The sequence below is a fragment of the Dromiciops gliroides genome, chromosome 4, assembly GCF_019393635.1.
Source record: "Dromiciops gliroides isolate mDroGli1 chromosome 4, mDroGli1.pri, whole genome shotgun sequence".
NCBI lineage: Eukaryota > Metazoa > Chordata > Mammalia > Microbiotheria > Microbiotheriidae > Dromiciops > Dromiciops gliroides.
The window spans coordinates 390,759,816-390,778,263 of record NC_057864.1 but is presented as its reverse complement, the minus strand read 5'-3'; the positions used below and the strand labels follow the sequence as shown (position 1 = coordinate 390,778,263).

The 18,448-nt window shown below is 37.0% G+C and overlaps 1 protein-coding gene across 2 annotated transcripts in view; it reads right to left on the bottom strand.

Moving 5' to 3' along the window:
• PLEKHG1 (pleckstrin homology and RhoGEF domain containing G1) overlaps positions 1-18,448 on the bottom strand; it is a 287,649-nt gene that overhangs the window by 136,903 nt on the left and 132,298 nt on the right. Inside the window, exon 1 of one of the 2 annotated variants that reach the window (XM_044003411.1) lies at positions 15,374-15,505. The exons of the other annotated variant lie outside the window; for it this stretch is intronic. Coding sequence (XP_043859346.1) covers positions 15,374-15,404 — 31 coding nt within the window. The 5' untranslated portion in view covers positions 15,405-15,505. Of the gene's footprint in view, positions 1-15,373; positions 15,506-18,448 lie in introns of those variants that run through there. 2 annotated transcript variants of the gene reach the window in all.

Below are 18,448 nucleotides of genomic sequence, written 5' to 3'. Positions count from 1 at the left end.
GATGATCAAGTTCCTTAGCTCCCATCAATTTGTCTCTACTTTACCTGAGCCACTCCTAGGGGTAGTTTACACCTTACTACTTGAAACTGTTCTACCTCCACAATCTTGCTATCTGAAATCTCTCTCTCTCTCTCTCTCTCTGATTATAGTCTACTAATCTTTCACTGACTCACTCCTCCTAAACTTATTTTTTAATTCCTGGCTCTTCTTCAGTAGCTAGGTGGTGAAGTAGATAGAAGGCTAGACTTGAAGTCAGCAAAACTCGAATTCAAATCCTGCCTCTGACACTTACTAGCTATTTGACAATGACAAAGTCACTTAAGCTCTCTCAGCTTTAGTTTCCTTATCTGTAAAATGGAGATAATAATAGTATTGACCTTATAGGATTGCTGTGAAGCTCAAACAAGGCAACCTATGTAAAGTACTTTCCAAACTTTAAAGTGTTGTAACACTTAAGTAACTAAGTACAGTGTATAAAGGCCAGTTCTCTCTACACTTTTCCACATCTTCTCTCTTTTTGCTCCAGCCTCAGAGCACCAAGCCATTCTCTTCCTTTTGTGTGTGTGTGTGTGTGTGTGTGTGTGTGTGTGTGTGTGTGTGTGTGAGGCAATTGGGGTTAAGTGACTTGCCCAGGGTCACACAGCTAGTAAGTGTTAAGGGTCTGAGGCAGAGTTTGAACTCATGTCCTCCTGAATCCAGGGCCAGTGCTCTATCTACTGCGCCATCTAGCTGCCCTCTCTTCCTTTTTAACGGCAAATACTTTCCTCTTGCCTTTGACCCCTTCCCTTCTGAGAATTACATCAATCAACTTTTCTCTCACCTTTTTCTCTTTCTCTATCTACTGGCTTCTTCCATACAACCTAGAATCATGATCACAGCGTCATAGGTCTGGGGTTAGAAAGGACAGCCCCAAACCCCCTAGTCCAACCCTTTCATATTACAGATGAAGAAACTGTCACCCAGGGAGAGAGGCTAAGTGATGACTAAGGTAACACAGGCAACAGAGGGATTTGAACCTAGGGCCCTAGCTCCAGAGTCTGTGCTTTCCTGCTATACTCTGCCTTCTTGTCTCAATCAATCTTAAAATAATAATGAAAATAAACAAAATAAAAAACTTTCTCCTGACCATACAATCTCAGTCAACCATTCTATCTGTCTTCTCCCCTTTGTTTTTTGTTTTGTTTTCTTTTGGGTTTTTTTGGGCGGCAATGGGGGTTAAGTGACTTGCCAGGGTCACACAGCTAGTAAGTGTCAAGTGTCTGAGGCCAGATTTGAACAGAGATACTGCTGAATCCAGAGCCAGTGCATTATCCACTGGGCCACCTAGATGCCCCAAGGGGGGATGGGAATTTCCAACAAATATTTCTTTTTTGTTTCTTTGTTTGTTTTGTTTTGTAGGGCAATGAGGGTTAAGTGACTTGCTCAGGGTCACACAGCTAGTGTCAAGTGTCCGAGGCCAGATTTGAACTCAGGTCCTCCTGAATCCAGAGCCAGTGCTTTATCCACTGCGCCACCTAGCTGCCCCCTCTTCTCCCCTTTGTTGAGAAACTCCCTCATACCCCTTATAATCTGGTCTCTACTCTGACAATGCTCTCTCAAAACTTGAGTCATCTGTGACTCTTTTCTCCCTCCCTAATCTTTCATATGCAATCAATTACCAAGTTGTATTGTTTCTATTTTTATGAAGTCTCTTCAATCCCCTTCTCTCCTCTTGCACTGTGACTGTGATAATTATCTTTCTCATTTTCTTGCTCACTTGGACTACATCAGAATCACCTTCTAACTTATCTCTGCCTCTAGTTCCTGCCATCTCCAAGCTACCTATTGTTCATCCAGCTGCCAAAACAATCTTCCTAATGTTCAAGTCTAATCCTGTCAATCCCCTGTTCAAAAAACCTTCCATGGATCCCTATGACCTGTAAGATGAAATACAAATTCCTTCATCTTCAATTAACCTTTCTAGCCTTATTTCAGTTTACTCTTCACACATTCTATACTCTACTCAAAGCAGTCTACAGACTATTTCTGAACCAAGACATTTCTCTTGCTGCCATTCACGCTCTATTGTCACCTCTATTTTTCAAAAAAAGTTTTCTTCCTTAAAGACTCACCTCACTTGGGACCTTCTCCATGAAACCTTCCCTTATGTTCTCTCCCAACAATAAGATGAAAATGTTCTTTCACTCATCACATTTTCTACAAGATCTTTGTTTGAATATTTTCTTCATTACCTTCATCCCCTACTTTGTATGACCCTTCTCTATGTATATGTTCCATTGACATCTCACCCCTTAGAATGTGAGGGACTGTGCCTTTTCTATCTTCATAGTCTTAGAACATCCAACATAATAAGCTCTTATTTGCTTGCTGAATTGGGTTAATAGCTAAACCCAATAACATCATATTAATCTTAAAATGAACAAACCAATGTCCACTTTATGAGGATGTATCCATCAAATTATTGAAACTCAATTAAAAAAAGATGATTATAGTCAAAGTGCCTCCTAATTTATTTTATATGTAAATGAAGAAACTTCAATGTAAAAAAATTTCTCCCTCAATTATTAAATCCTCAGGTACTTCTTTAAGGCTAATTCTAATGAGTTGTCATCATATCATTGCATTTTACTTTTTAATTCTCAGGAATGTCTGATGAAAATAATTCTTGATTTTCCCTTGCAAAATTAGACTTTCCCACTATTGCCAACAAAAATAATGAGCTGCTGGGACAGAATTCTTCAACATTACTTGATTATTCATTCAACAAATATTTATTGAGGACTTACTCTATGCAAGGCGCCCTGTAGGAGACAAAGCTGTTCAAAACTTGTGTCCCTATCCTTAAGGAGTTTATTACCTAGATAAAGAAATGAGATGGTTACAAACATAGATCGTGAAATCATGGAATTAACAGCAGAAAGGGACCTTGAAGACTTCTTAGTCAAAACCCTTTATTTTACAAATTAAAAGTCAGAATAGTAAAATGACTTATCAAGGGTCATTTAGCCAGTTTGTGAAATAGCTGTGTCTAGTACTTATCTGTGGCTCTATTCCAGTGCTTATTCAAATCTAAATTTTCTTAAACAATTTTTGTTGACTTTTGTTAATTTTCCTTCATTTATACTGCTACATATACCTAATTAAACACTAACACACATATATGTATACACACTTCTCTCCCTTACCTAATGACCATCCCTTATACCAATGAATAAAAAAGAAAAAGAAAAAAGGGGAAAAAAAAGCAGCTCAGAAAAACCAACCAATACATCAACTGAGCCTCAAAGCAACATGATATTTCCCAGTCATAATCCCCGTCACTGCAAAGAAAGGCAGGAAGTCCATTTCCATATCTCTTCTTTGGGGACAAATGTGGTCATCATAATAACATAGAATTCATTTCCAATTTTTGTTTTCTTCTATTTACATTGTTGTTGTGTACATAGCTTTTTCTTGCTTTTATTATTTTGCTTTGCACAAATTAATATATTTTCATGTTTCTGTATATTCTTTATAATCTCTTAAAAACATCATAGTAATAGTACATGAAATTGGTATACCATAATTTATTTGGCTACTCTCCTATTTTGTTTTTTTTTAGTTGTCTGCTACTATAATACTAGTGTTATAAATACCTTGGTATATATGGGAACTTCTTTTCTACTGACCTCCTTGGGATATATGCCTAACAATGAAATCTCTAGGTGAAAGTCTAGTCATTTTCTTACCATAATTCCAAACTGCTTCACAGAATGATTGATTGAATTCATCCTGTCGCCAAGAATATATTAGTTTGATTATCTTTCCATAAACTTCTCAGTGCAAATTGTTCCCTTACTTTGTAGTCTTTGCCAATTTGTTGGGGGTAAGGTAAACCTCAGAGTTCTTTTTCTTTTTCCTTTAAGAGTTTATAATACTTAATTTGAGAATTGTTTGTTGCTATCCTTTGACTTTATCCATTGGGGAATGACTCTTGGTCTTATATATTTCTGTAGTTGTTTATATAGGTTAGATATCAGACAATTAGAGATGTCTGATGAAAGGAAATATTTTTTTCTACTATACAAATATGTATTCCTGTTTTTCAAATGCATGTAGATATTTCTGTTATTATTAAAATACAGATTTACTTTAAAACGTTCCTTAATTCATACTAATAGCTTTTTGTCATCATACATTTCTTAATTAACAGATGGTGATATCATACTGGCAAGTGGCTGTGAAATTCAAAGGGAGTACCCCTCAAAAAGTTTGGGAATCAGGAGCAGCTGGGTGGCACAGTGCATAGAGTACCAGCCCTGGATTCAGGAGGACCTGAGTTCAAATCCAGCCTCAGACATTTGACACTTACTAGCTGTGTGACCCTGGGAAAGTCACTCAAACCTTACTGCCCCCCCCCCCAAAAAAAAACAGCAAAAAAAGTTTGGGAAACACTGGTATACATAATTTGTCATTATTCTTAATAATATAATTAATAATTAATATTAATTTGATTATAATTAATAATAATAAAAGCTAGCATTTATATAGCACTTTAAGGTTTACAAATATGTCATTTTAGTCTCACAACTCTGGGAAGTTGTTGCTATTATTATTCTTCCCAGTTTACAGATGAAGAAACTGAAGCAGACAAAGGTTAAGTGATTTGTCGAATCTTACAGGTAAAGCTTGTAAGTATCTGAGGCTAGAATTGAACTCAAGTCTCCTTGACTCTAGGTGCAACACTCCGTCTACTGTGTCACCTACTTAAAGATTTGAAAACCTCAATTCCTCTACCCTTCTGCTTCATTCAGCTGAGTAATTAAAAAGTCTAACTTACATATAATGTCACACAAAACACACCTCAATGCTGCTATCTCCTTGGGTTCTCCTATGCTTCTAATACAGAATGAATTCAAGAATTCCTACCAATCGAAAAGAATGATGTAATTATGATACATTTACCAGTAACTCACATTCTCACTAAACATCCAGTTGACACAATTAGGCCATGGTTAAAGGGGCAAAGCTATCTAGTAACCAACATCCATAGTCAATAAGAATGACCATTCAATTCATGTATTATCCTTCTGTTTATATTTTAAGTCATTATTATGATTATCTTTTTATCCAAGAGAGTGTGCCTTGATTATATAGCATTAATAAATAAAACTGTATTTGGATTTTTAAAGTGAAGTAGAAGCTGATTTAGTAAGATATAATTTAGACAGGCATAGATATAGATATATAAATATGGGAATTATCTGTAGAGAAGTGATCATTGAATGTATAGGAGCTGAGGAGATCACAATCCTTGTCCAGCGAATAGACATGTTATTGGAGGAACCCAATTTAGATATAATTTGAATAGAGGCAAAGGGATGCTTTATGCTTTGGCTGCTAATGTAGTTGCATATGTGGAATAACTAGGATTAAAAAGTGGCAGAATCAAATAGCCAGGGACCTTTTATGGTCCAGGAAATTACTTCCATTAGTGCCTCTTCTTGAATTAAGACATTAAAGGACCCTATTAAAATGCAAATATTATGTAAGAGGGATAACACATGAAACCAATACCATCCATTAACATTTTAACTTGCAAAGAATAGAGCCCAGGGAAATGGGAGTACAGGACGGAGGTGTTAATAGGAAATTGGGGTTTATATAGTGATGAGATTTGAAAAAAGGAAATGGTAGGACACACACACACACACACACACACACACACACACACACACACACACACCCCTAATTAATTCATTCTCTAGTCTTAAGCTTACTTCTGTACTTCAAAAGATAATGTTTGCTAAGCAGCCATATAAACTATTTAAGTACTTTAAAAGAATAAACTTCTTTTAGGCATTTAAGCAATACCCATCAAAATGCCAGCAGTTATTACTCTGTTCATTATATACCAGTCAAAAATAATTGATTAATTGCTTACTATGTGCCGGGCACTTATGTGCTAAGGCTGGGGATACAAAAACAAAATCAAAACCCACCAAAACATGCCAAAAGTGGTCTATGCTTTGTTTTTTGTTGTTTGTCCTTTGTTTTTGAAGAGGACCTTGACATAAGTGAGGGAGGGCTGTATAAGGTCACCAACCTCACTCTCTCCTCCAGAGATATCTGGGTCCAGTAGCATTAGGACATCTGGATGTTTAAGGCAGTTGGGGTTAAGTGACTTGCCCAGGGTCACACAGCTAATAAGTGTCTGAGGTCTGATTTGAACTCGGGTCCTCCCAACTTCAGGGCCAGTGCCCTATTCACTGTACCACCTAGTTGTCCTGGTCTGTGCCTACCTTATAATTGGTGATGCAACATACAAAAATTGGATATACAACATGTATATTATGTAAGTGAAAGATATCAAAGGCACTTAGCAGTAATGGGGATCGGGAAAGACCTTCTACAGGAGGTCATCTTTTGATGATGATTTGAAGTGAGACTTGAAGGACTCCAGGGAAGCCATGAGGCAAAGGGGAAGAAGGGGGAGCATTCCATGCACGCGAGACAGCAAATGAAAAGAAAGAGTGTCATGTTTCTGGACTATAGAGTCCATGGAGGGGAACAAAGTGTAAAAAGACTGAAAACTAACACAAAATCATTATGAAAGGCTTTAAACGCCAGAGGATTTTATATTTTATCTGAGAGGAAATAGGGGAGTCACTGGAGTTTATTGGGAAGGGAAGTGACATGATCAGATCTGAGCTTTGGCAAAATCACTTTGGACTGAACCAAGGTATTAAATTAGGGAAAGTAGGAAGACAAAATTAGAGGACACTAAGATTGTTAACGTGGATGACTGAGACATCATGGGACCTTGCAAGAATTAGGAAAGTTGAGAAGAAGGAAAGATTTGGGAAAAGATGAGTTCTGTATTGGACATGATGAAATTGAGATGTCTACGGGACATCTATTTCCAGATATAGATAGGTATAGATATAGATATATAGACATGGGAATTATCTGTAGAGAAGTGATCATTGAATGTATAGGAGCTGAGGAGATCACAATCCTTGTCCAGTGAATAGACATCATATAATTTGTGATATTTTTTGTTATAAATGAAACCAGAAGATGAAAGGAGGTTATGGCCAAATGTAATGATTGATTACAGATTCTTTTGAGGGAAGTAAATAAGAGAGTCTAGAGGAAGAAGAGAAGATCTAGGACAGCTGTATCAATTTGGTAAAGCAGGTATCAAAGAATGTTTCCTCATCTGAATTTTGTTGTCTTGGTTACAAGATATATTTACAAGTATGAATCTTGAATATCTTCCTTAAAAAACGAAACCAAGAAAAACTCACAAAAGCACTATCAATAAATTAGTTCAAATCACCCTGCATTTAAAGACTGTGTCACAGTCTATGCTAGGTTGTCAAAATGAGCCAATACCTTTCATTAAGACAGAAGAAAGTTTTCCAAACTCTATTCTTGGAAACTCTCTCATCCCTAGATTTTCATGACAATTGCTCTCTCCTTGTTCTCCTCTGTGTCCAATTACTCTTTCTCAGCCTCCACTGATGGTTCTTCATCCATCTTACACACAGAATTGTGGCTTCCCCCAAGGCTCTTTCTTTGGTCCACTTCCCTTTCTGCTCTATATTAGTTTACCTGGAGATCTCATCAGCTCCTATGAGTTCAATTATCATCTCTATCCTATCATATGGAATGATTCATACACACATATATACTCACAGCTATACATATACATATACATATACATATACATATACATATACATATACATATACATATACATATACATATACATATACATATACATATACACACAGTTGTGTGTGTGTTTGTGTGTCCTGAGCCCTAGTCCTATGTCACCAACTATCTTTAGGATGTCTTGAACTGGATATTCGGTATATTCTCAGACTCAACACGTCCAAAAAAGAACTTAATATCTTTCCCTGTAAACCCTTCACTCTTTCCAACTTCCCTATCACTGTCAAAGGCACCACCGTCCTCCTAGTCACCCAGGCTCACAACCTCAGTCAGTATCATCTTCAACTCTTCAATTCTACTACTTTATATATCTAATCTGTTTCCATGACTTATTATTTCTACCTTCACAAGATCTTTCATTTAAGTCCCTTTCTCTCCATTCACAGCCACTACCCTTACCTCTCACTTTGACTTTTGCAGTAATTAAAAAAAATTAAATGTTATTCCCATTGAGAAAAGATAAAAATAAAATCCTTATAACAAACAGGTGTAGATAAGCAAAATGTTTCCATACTGTTGATATCCAAAATGTGTGTTACATCCTGCACATTGCCTATTACCTCTCTTTCATGAGGTGAACATCATTGGTGCTTTGGAATCACGGTGGATCATTATACTGATTAGGTTCTTAAGCGTTCCAGAATTTTACAATATTGGTGTTATGCTATATGTTGTTTTCCTGCTTCTGCTAACTTTACTCTCTATCAGTTCATATAAATCTTCCAGCCTTTCTTCAAAACTATGCCTTTATTTCTTATAGTGAAATAGTATTCTATGATATTCATATACCACCATTGTTCTGCCATTCTCTGCAATACTCTTCTAACTAGTCTCTACCTCAAGTCTCTCCTGCAACAATCAGTCCTCCATTCAGCTGCCAAAGTGATTTTTCTTTTTCATTTTTTTTTTGGTGGGGCAACGGGGGTTAAGTGACTTGCCCAGGGTCACACAGCTAGTAAGTGTCAAGTGTCTGAGTATTTGAACTCAGGTCCTCCTGAATCCAGGGTTGGTGCTTTATCCATTGTACCACTAGCTGCCCCAAGATGATTTTTCTTAAGTATAGATATGATCAAACTAAGAATGATCAAACCAAGAATGGAACTGCTTATGATTAGTAGACTAGACACATTGTTCAAAGTCCAACATTGATGCCTCATTTTGTCATGGAGGCTCTTAAAGACTGCACAAGTAAAGCACAAACCCCGTCAGGTTCTACAAAGCTGGAAAGACTTTGAAGGTGGTGGTACTGATAGCCTAAGAATGGAAAGGGTAAGAATTGGACTGGCCATGCAAATGGGCATTTTTTTTTGGTTATAGCAGCCCCAAAACACAGAAAAGCACAAAGTGGCCCTGGTTATTGTAGAGCCCTCTTCTGCTTCTGTAGCAACAGTGGCAGAGTGGGGAAAGAAGGGACCAAGGGTGCTAAGAAATATGCAGTTTTAGATAGTTTATAAAACTGCTTAGTTGAAGAATTATCAATACCTAAATCCTTGTCTGGTAAAAAGACATACTATTGGAGGAACCCAATCATATCATTTGTGATATTTTTGTTATAAACGAAACCAGAAGACAAAAGGAGTCTATGGCCAAATGTAAAGGTGGATTAAAGATTCTTTTGGGGGAAGCAAATAAAGGAATTTGTGAAGCCAGCTTTATAATACATCCAAAAATAGCAAGACACATATTTTTTTGTAGGACATATGGTCATCTAATTTTGCAGTATTTAGTTACTCAATTGGCTTTAGTAAGCATCTACTATACTACTGACTGGCATTGTGCTAAGTTCTAGGAGTACAAAGAAAGAGGAAAAACAGTTTCCGCTTTCAATAAGCTCATAGTCTAATAGGAAAACACATAGGTGAATGGTCACAATAAGTATCTACAAAAAGAGGATCATGAAAGAAATGCAGCTTATATGCTAATGTCTATTTCAGGGGATGAAAAGGTAGAGAAACTCTATGAAGAATCTGTGAAAATTCTCCAAGTTAAATTAACTCACCAAATCTTGGTGACTTTAATGCCTATATGGGCATAAGGCAAGGTGGTGGAAAACTTGAGTATCATACAGAGGCAAAGGAGAGGTTCATTGCAGAGTGAGTGGGCTACAACATATTACAAAAAAGGAATTATGAAGAAGAGTAAAAGAAGTCATCGGGGCAGCTAGATGGCGCAGTGGTTAAAGCACCGGCCCTGGACTCAGGAGTACCTGAGTTCAAATTCGGCCTCAGACACTTGACATTTACTAGCTGTGTGACCGTGGGCAAGTCACTTAACCCCCGTTGCCTAAAAAAACCCAAAAAACAAAAAAACAAAAAAAAGAAGTTATCAAAGAAATTTATCATCAAAATGGGTGACAATCTAGTCACATATCAATGGTGAAAAAGTTATCACCTCTTTACAGCTTGTGTTTTCCATTGCTATCTCTACAATAAAGAGGGGGAAAGGAAGGCACCTAGCATGTTGGGTGAACGCCCATGTAGAATTTATGAAAGGATATAGATAAAGCTTGCACTGGGATTTGTTGGAGGGGAATACTTATTTCAACGGGAACACAGATCCATTGGTTTATTGGAATAATAGCAAGGGCTCAGAGGCACAGGTGACAACCCTTCAATGGAGTGTAGGCCTTCCATTAATATAGTTATTATAATAATAATGCCATCTTTTTATATGACAGTAAAGCTGTACCTATAGAGTGTGAATTAGAAGTTGATTTTCTGACAGTTGTAATGGAGTCATGTATGGTTCCTATTGTGAGCACACATTTGCAAGGCAGCTGGCTGGAATTAGTGGATATCATTTGTGGATGAAGAATGAAATAATAGGCCCAAATCAAATCCCTACAGCTAACTGCAAAATTCGAGAGAGTTAAAGGTTGGCATCTTCATGTGCACCTTTTCCTAGGCAGTATTTTCAAGGACTCACTCACTTCTCTCAAGAGAGAAATTAAGGGTGGTAATAATTGAATACTAATGCTTTGTACACTAAGACTAATGTAGATAAAGATGAACTCTTTATAGATAGAGAATTAGTTTGATACCACATCCAGTTGATTCATAACTTCTACTTATAAAGGCAGATCCTTAAAAATGAATTGTAATAAGGCTATACTTCCTAAATATGCAACTTTATATAAGGTAGTGGGTCACAAAATTTTTATTTTGTTCCTGTAATGGTAGTAAAAGTATAAAAAAATGCATTTATGTTCATCTATGCAGCTGAAAATGTATATTCTATTGCATTTGTGGCACACCTTGCCAAAACTTGCCTTGACATGCCTTTTTGATATTATCAATTTCAAGTAAAAGATGGGAGACTATATACTTGAAATTTACAGGGAGATTTACTTACAGCAATGGAGGAGTACACCGATCACAATGACTTGGTAGACTAAGAGTCTGAGTTAAGCAGAGTCTTTGGTTTAATATACTGATAATTCAAAGGAAAAGAAAATAAAGTTTCTTACCCAATTTCCAACAGTATGATTACCATTCAAGTAGCTCCCCCAGTGTTTGGCAGCCTAATAGAAGTTACCATTGACTACTGGGGACGTAGAGTAATGCAGCCACCTTCCAGCTTCTAACAACTCAGATCCAGTGGACTGACATACGGGGAGATGAAATGGACAGACAGATCATCATCTGTAACTACTTTGGATGCTATTTCTACTAACCTTCTATAGAATATTTCCTATGTAATATAAAACATGACCACTTAAATACTCCCTATAGCATTTGTTGTTGAGTTGTTTCAGTTGTGTTTGTTTCTTAGCTACTCCATATGGGGTTTCCTTGACAAAGGTCTTGCAGTGGTTGACCAGTTCCTTCTCCAGCTCATTTTACAGATGAGAAAACTGAAGCAAACAGGGTTAAATGACTTGCCTGGGGTCACACAGCTAGTAAGTATCTGAGGTCAGATTTGAACTCAAGTCTTCCTGATTCCAGACTTAGCACTTTTTCCATTGTGCCACCTACTTGTCTGATGTAGCATGCCCTGTAGCACCCTTTCTGTTAAATATCTGGAAGCAACCATTTTCTCCTTCCCATTTCTTAAACTGGGAAAGGGGAGGAGTGAACTTTAAAAAGTTATGTCAATACTCATTACTTTGTGAATGTTTAGAATTGTAGGTCTTTAGAATTGGAAGGGACTTCATAGGTCATATAGATGGCACAGTGGATAGATCACAAGACCTGGAGTCAGTAATGACTGAGTTAAAACCCTGCCCAAGATAACTACTAGCTATGTGACTATGGGCAAATAACTTAATGTCTATCTGCCTCAGTTTCCCCATCTGTAAAATGGGAATAATAATAGCACCTACTTCCCAGAGTTGTTTTGTGGATAAAATTAGATAATATTTACAATGTGCTTTGCAAACCTTGAAGTGCTATAGAAATGCTGACAGTAACAATACGAATAATGTTATTATTCTCTATATGAGGAAACTGAGGCACAAAGAGGTGAATTGATTGTCTCATGGTTATGCAACAGATTCATAACAGAGCCAGGACCAGAACTTAGGATGTCTGAATCTCAGCCCTTATTCCAGCAGTAAAAAAGATACTTCGTTCTTTCTAACTGGAATTTTTTTCTTAAGATTTCTAAAATTACTTAATAAGCAAGTTCAAGAAAGTTTATTTTTACAACAATGTCGTTTATGTAGCATTTTTCCAACAGTGACCTTCCCTCAGGAAAAATTGCAGGAGCTCTCACTGAGTAAATGTGAGATTAGAGCAGGAGGTGGATTGTCAAGAGAACAGAATAATAGATGGATGTCAAAGTGCTTCAATGGTACCCACAAAACATAAAGATACCTAAAGAAAGATATCTAGCATGGTGGGGAAATTCTCTGGAGGATCTCTGGGGGACAGGGACAAGAGGGTTTAGCTGGGTTGCCATTAGCACCAATGGACAAAATTTTCCTATCCTGAGATCATGGATTCATTGAGACATGAAAATACCATTGAAAAGTGTTGGTATCTTACTCAGCCCCAGGACGGTGACAATTTTAATGAATTGTTAAATCACCAAATATCTTTTTATTTAAAAAAGTCACTAATGTGTCAAAATATCATGGTATAATCACTAACACTGTAAAAAGAGGAGAGAATTGTGATCACTAACCAGGAGGAGGCACCTACAGTACTGAATTTCTAATTCGGCAGCACAAGGAGTCTACTTTGCCTTTAATTGAGGCACATTTTTTTCCTCTTTTTTAAAATAAACTGCATTTGTTAATCTTCCATAAACATTGCCATGGCCAATATAAATAGAAGTGCCAGTAGGTCAAAGAGGCAAAGCAAATGAATCCTCTTCTAGCTGTACAGAAAAAATATGGCACTCTCCAGTGGCCTAATTTAAATTCTGGCCCCCAAGCAATTTCCACTCCCCATCCCCAAGAGTAGAGTGGTGGTAGTGTTAGGAGCCTTCAGGTTTAGGTCAAGTAGAATTGATGTAAGAGAAGTCTGACCTTGCCTAATTCCCCTTTCCTAGTCTATTTTCCCTTACCTGATCCCGATGTTCTGGGGCTGGCTTCTGTCCCACTTCCTGATGTTATTCCAAATATTACTTAGAGCTCTTTTATGTTCCTTGTCTTTTCTAGACTATTTATCATCCTGCCCTATCCAGATTCATATCTTACCATGAAATATATGACTCCTATATTTTATTCATTATGGCTCTGAACTCAAGAGATCAACTAAACAGATCCATGTTAATATGATAGTTGAAAAAAAATAGAGGAATACAAACTGATATACTACTACCAGGAACAGTAGAGATAGAGGGATTTATGCATTTGGTAGAGAGTTGGACCCAGGTTCCTTTTTATGCTAAGATTCCAAGTTTTTTTGAGGTTGTCAAGAGCCTTTCTCTTCATGCCTTTCCTCCCTCCCAAGCTAATATAAATGCTTTCAAATAGCGGTTTCCTGGAGACAATGCTTCATTTTAGTGGTTTAATCCAAAGAAGTGACTCTTAAGAACGAACTTCAAGACACTAAAGAAGGTGATGCCATGCCAAGGTAGAGAGAGACGTTTTTTTTTGTAAATAGATCCTCTAGCTTCAAATCATACCACTTAACAGTTTAACACCTCAATAAATATTCTTTTCTGGCACAGTGGCCTCCTCACCAGGTTTCCAAGCACAATAGAGTGAGCAGAGTGAGGGTCCTGAAGAATTAAATGCTTCCATTTGTCAAACAGGAGATAATTAAAATTAGCCCCCATATACAAATATGCTTAATTTCAGGGATTAACACAAAATGCAATGAAATACTGATAGTCAAAGAAAAAAAAATATTTCATTCAATTAAAAAAGATAAACATTGTGAATTCTGAACTCAAGTCAGATGGAATTATTTGTAAAAGGGAAAAGAGAGGAGAGAATTTCATAAAGTCTAGAAAATCAAGATATTTGTTCAACTACTTCTTTGAGTAATTTAATTATAAAATATATTCCTTATTATCCTCAAGGATCCTTCTCTAGGAATGATTTTAATTATACATGACAGATGTTGGAGTTTTTCATCTGAAGGAGAGGGAAGGTTAGACAGGGAAGGGAAAACATACAACTCACTGATTTCAAATAAAAGAAAGCAAATATTGGGAGACATCTGTTCGGATAGATATTAAAGACAACATTTTTTTTTGAAGGAGAAAAAAGCTGAATTCATCATAATCATCTCCTATTAGAGCTACATCAGCTCTTCCCATTCTGATGAAAGATCTATGACCCACTTAATGCCAATCTACTGAAAATCTAATTGCCTTGAGTGGAGTCAGTTGGAAATGACACATAATATAAGAAAAGGGTAAAGGTATCACTAAATGAAATATAGATAGATGGGAGACGGGTTTTTAGTATTACTCACAAGTATATCAAGTAGAGAAACTTGAAAACAAACAGATCCCAAACTAGTGATTTCATTGAATTGTTTCATAAGATATAAAAATAATTCCGTGGTCATAAGTAGTCAATGCCTAAGTTACTCCACTTTCAGGATTAGTATTTCTTAATTCATTTTAGTTGCTTCATTTACAATTGCATGCCAACTGAAGTCCATATTCTGCTTTTGGAGAAAATGCACATTAAAGATTTTAATACATAAATAATTAAAGACATCCCCATTTAAGTCGACCTTCAGAAGACTAACAAAAAAATCTCTTTTAAAAGCACTCCAAACCAAACCAAAGTGTTGTTTAGAGAAATTAAATCTTTCACAAACAAAAAAAGATTAATATACAGTGTGCCAAAAGTCTTGGTGCAGTTTCAAGCTTTAATAGTTATTAAATTAAAAAAAGCTATTGTTCAGTATTATTTATATTAAGTATCTTATTATTTGAAATTAAGATTATATTATATTAATTTTTAACATCAAATACATATTAAATATATATTAAAGCTTGAAACTGTGCTATGACTTTTTGTCTGTGTTTCATAACTTGCCTGAATTTTGAGCAATTCAAAAAAATTATCTTATTCTTTAAAAGCCTCCCAAGACTGCTAAGACAAGGTTAAAGTACAAAGAAATGAGCTTAGCAATGGCTTTGAAGCTCAGTTTCAAAAAGAACAATAGCAGCAGTACCATCAGCAGAATCAGAGACAGACACAGACTCGGAGAAAAAGCCAAGAATGTGTTTTAGAAGGAACACTTACCTCGGGTGCTTTCCCTACTGCATACCCACATTCATCTTTCAAAGATTTAGGTTCAAAAGCTCTTATCAAACCATCCTCGTATTCCAATAAGTCTATCATTAATTTTTCAAATGATAGTTGGCCCGAAGCTCCCTTGGAGCATTTGCCTTCATGAGGGAGGCTGGGATCCAGAAATCAATCCGCAAAGTGAGGTAAAGGTGTGGAGAAAGGGACCTCCTGATGTGAGAGCTAAGGCAGCTTTTAAGGAGCATCATTAAGCGGTAACTTGCGGGGTTTAACCTAAGATTAACAAGTGGTTAAAGCCAATCCTTGGTTCCAAAGTGGAATCGGCAGTTTTGATACAAAAGCTGGCAAACGGCCATCATTGCAGGCCCCAGATAGCTTCAGGGCTGGGGGAAAGGGAAGAAGAGGAAAAAAAAAAGAAGCAACAACCAAACCACTACCACACATGGATGGCCTGGGACAAATCTCAGTCTGCTCATGTGCATCATTACCATTTGTCTCATTGATTCTGGGTCAGAATTAGTGCTGACTCTCCAGTCAGACTCTCCAGAATGTATTGGACTAAAGGCATTTAAAAATCATTTAGAGATATCTGAGCAGAGTACTTAAAGAAATACATTACCAGCGAAGAAAGCTCTATCAGGCTGTTTGAAAAGGCAGTGTTGTTTAATTGAAAGATCATTAGGTTTGGAGTAAGAATAAACTAGGTTTGCTTCATGACTACCCGTGTTACTTTGGGTAGTTCCCCTGTCTTTTTTGGGGGAGGGGGGAGAGGCACACTCAAATAACCATGCGTTAGAGTTGGGTACACTTGGCAGCATGGACCCAATGGAGATGGAAGAGGGAGGGGGTGGTGGGAGAGGACATGAGTTTGAAGTCTCATTTTTATAGGGTTTTTTTTGGGGGAATAGACTAATTCTTATTTGGATCCCTTTGGGCTCAGTTCATTATCATAGGCAGAACAAAGGAAGAACTACAACAATCCAGATCATCTCAGAGTCGCCAGCAAAACTTTAAAGTTAACAAGTCTACATCTTCTCAAACTTTTCAGCGCCATTTGGTGTTCCGCTGGCCTTACCGGTTGTCCGAAATTTATCTGAGAGTAACATATCATAGGACCAAAGGGTTCAGAGAGCAAAGCCTAGATGAATTTCCTTGATTTGGCACATATTACCAGGCTGTGATTGTGTGTGTGTGTGTGTGGGGGGGGCAATGTGGGTTAAGTGACTTGCCCAGGGTCACACAGCTAGTAAGTGGCAAGTGTGTGAGTCTGGATTTGAACTCAGGTCCTCCTGAATCCAAGGCCAGTGCTTTATCCACTGCACCACCTAGCTGCCCCTGTGATTTTTAATTAACAAATAATTACATGATTTCTGGACAGCTAGATGGCTCAGTGGATAGAGCACTGGGCCTTGGAATCAGGAAGATCTGAGTCCAAATCTGACCTCAGACACTTCCTCTCTGTGTAGCTCTGGGCAAGTCACTGAACCCTGTTTGCCTTAGTTTCCTCATCTGTAAAATGAGTTGGAGAAGAAAATGGCAAACCACTCCAGCATCTTTGCCAAGAAAACCCCAAATTGGATCACGGAGAGCGAGATGCAACTGAAACAAATGAAGATACATGATTTCTAGCTCTTGCTTTGCAATCTTACTTTGTGCTATTGCTACTTTACCCTGGCTACTTTTACTTATTATGCTGACTAGAAGGGAAGGTGGTCGGGGGACCAGAATAAGGCACAAATTTAACACAGCTTACTGAAGGAATATTTTTAAAAACATGGACAACTATGAAAAAAGAAGATAATGATTCTTATTTAAAGATCAAGATTCTAAATTACAACTCGGATAATTTTGTTAGTCTTTTGACTTCTGCTTTTCAAAACATGATAACCCAGGTATATCTGAAAATATCATAGTAAAGTGGTCATTTGATGCAGAAATCTGATACAAGTTTTCCTTGTATGCAAAAAACCTCCATTTACTAGGCACCTACTGTGTACCAGGCACTGTGGTAAACACTGTATAATTATTATTTCATATGATTCTTACAACTGTAGGAGGAAGGTGCTATTATTGTCTCCATCGTACAGATGAGAGAGTTGAGACAAACAGAGGTTAAGTGACTTGTCCAGGGTCACACATCTAGTAAGTGTCTAAGGGCAGATTTGAACTCTGGTCTTCCTTACTGCAGGACCAGCGTTGTATCCACTATGACAACTAGCTGCTTCTGCAAATAGGTAACATGTTTTGGTTCAAAGTTATGGAACATTTCCAAATTTGTAAAATTCTAAGAAAGAAAGGAACATTAAACACTGAAATACAGGAGAACAATTCAACAAGAGGATGCCTCTCTTGACTTTGGAATTCTATATTATAGGGATATAATCTAGATCAATGCCACCTGAAAATCAACTTAATATTTAAAAATAACAATCAATTCCTTTAGTTTTTGCAAAGTAATTCTCCCAATTCAGTTCAACAAATCTTTATTGCTAATTTAGAAGCAAATCTTTAACAAAGGTCTTCCTGACCACCGCTGACTCTCTATTCAGTATGTTACATTGTCTCTCTTGAGTAATTACTAGGAAAAATGACACTTTAAGACACCGAGTCACTTTCAAGTTTTAGAACCAAGCTCATCAACCAACTTCTTTGTAAAGAAAATGGAAAACTTCTAGGACCAAGAACTTAAATCACCTTTTTAAAGTAGGGCAAATATTGTTCTTTGGAACAGAGACTCGTTGCTGGGCCTCACCATGGAGCAAAAGGCACAAAAAACAATGTTCACATGGAAACAAAAACACAACAGTGACTAAAACATAGGGACACCAACAGATGCTGTATTTATTCAAATTCTCTTGTAGGGAATATAGCTGGCTATTGAATGGGAGGTGTAGGAAAAATAACATGTAAGCATTTTTAGCATTCTTGATGATATGGTTGAATTGAAGCTGATATAAGTAATGGGTTTTGTTCAAGTTTGTCAGCATGAGACCCATGGATCATATGATAAGTGAGAACATAAACACTTGAATTTTTAAATTAGTATAAGGTAGCCAAGAGCCCCTAGAT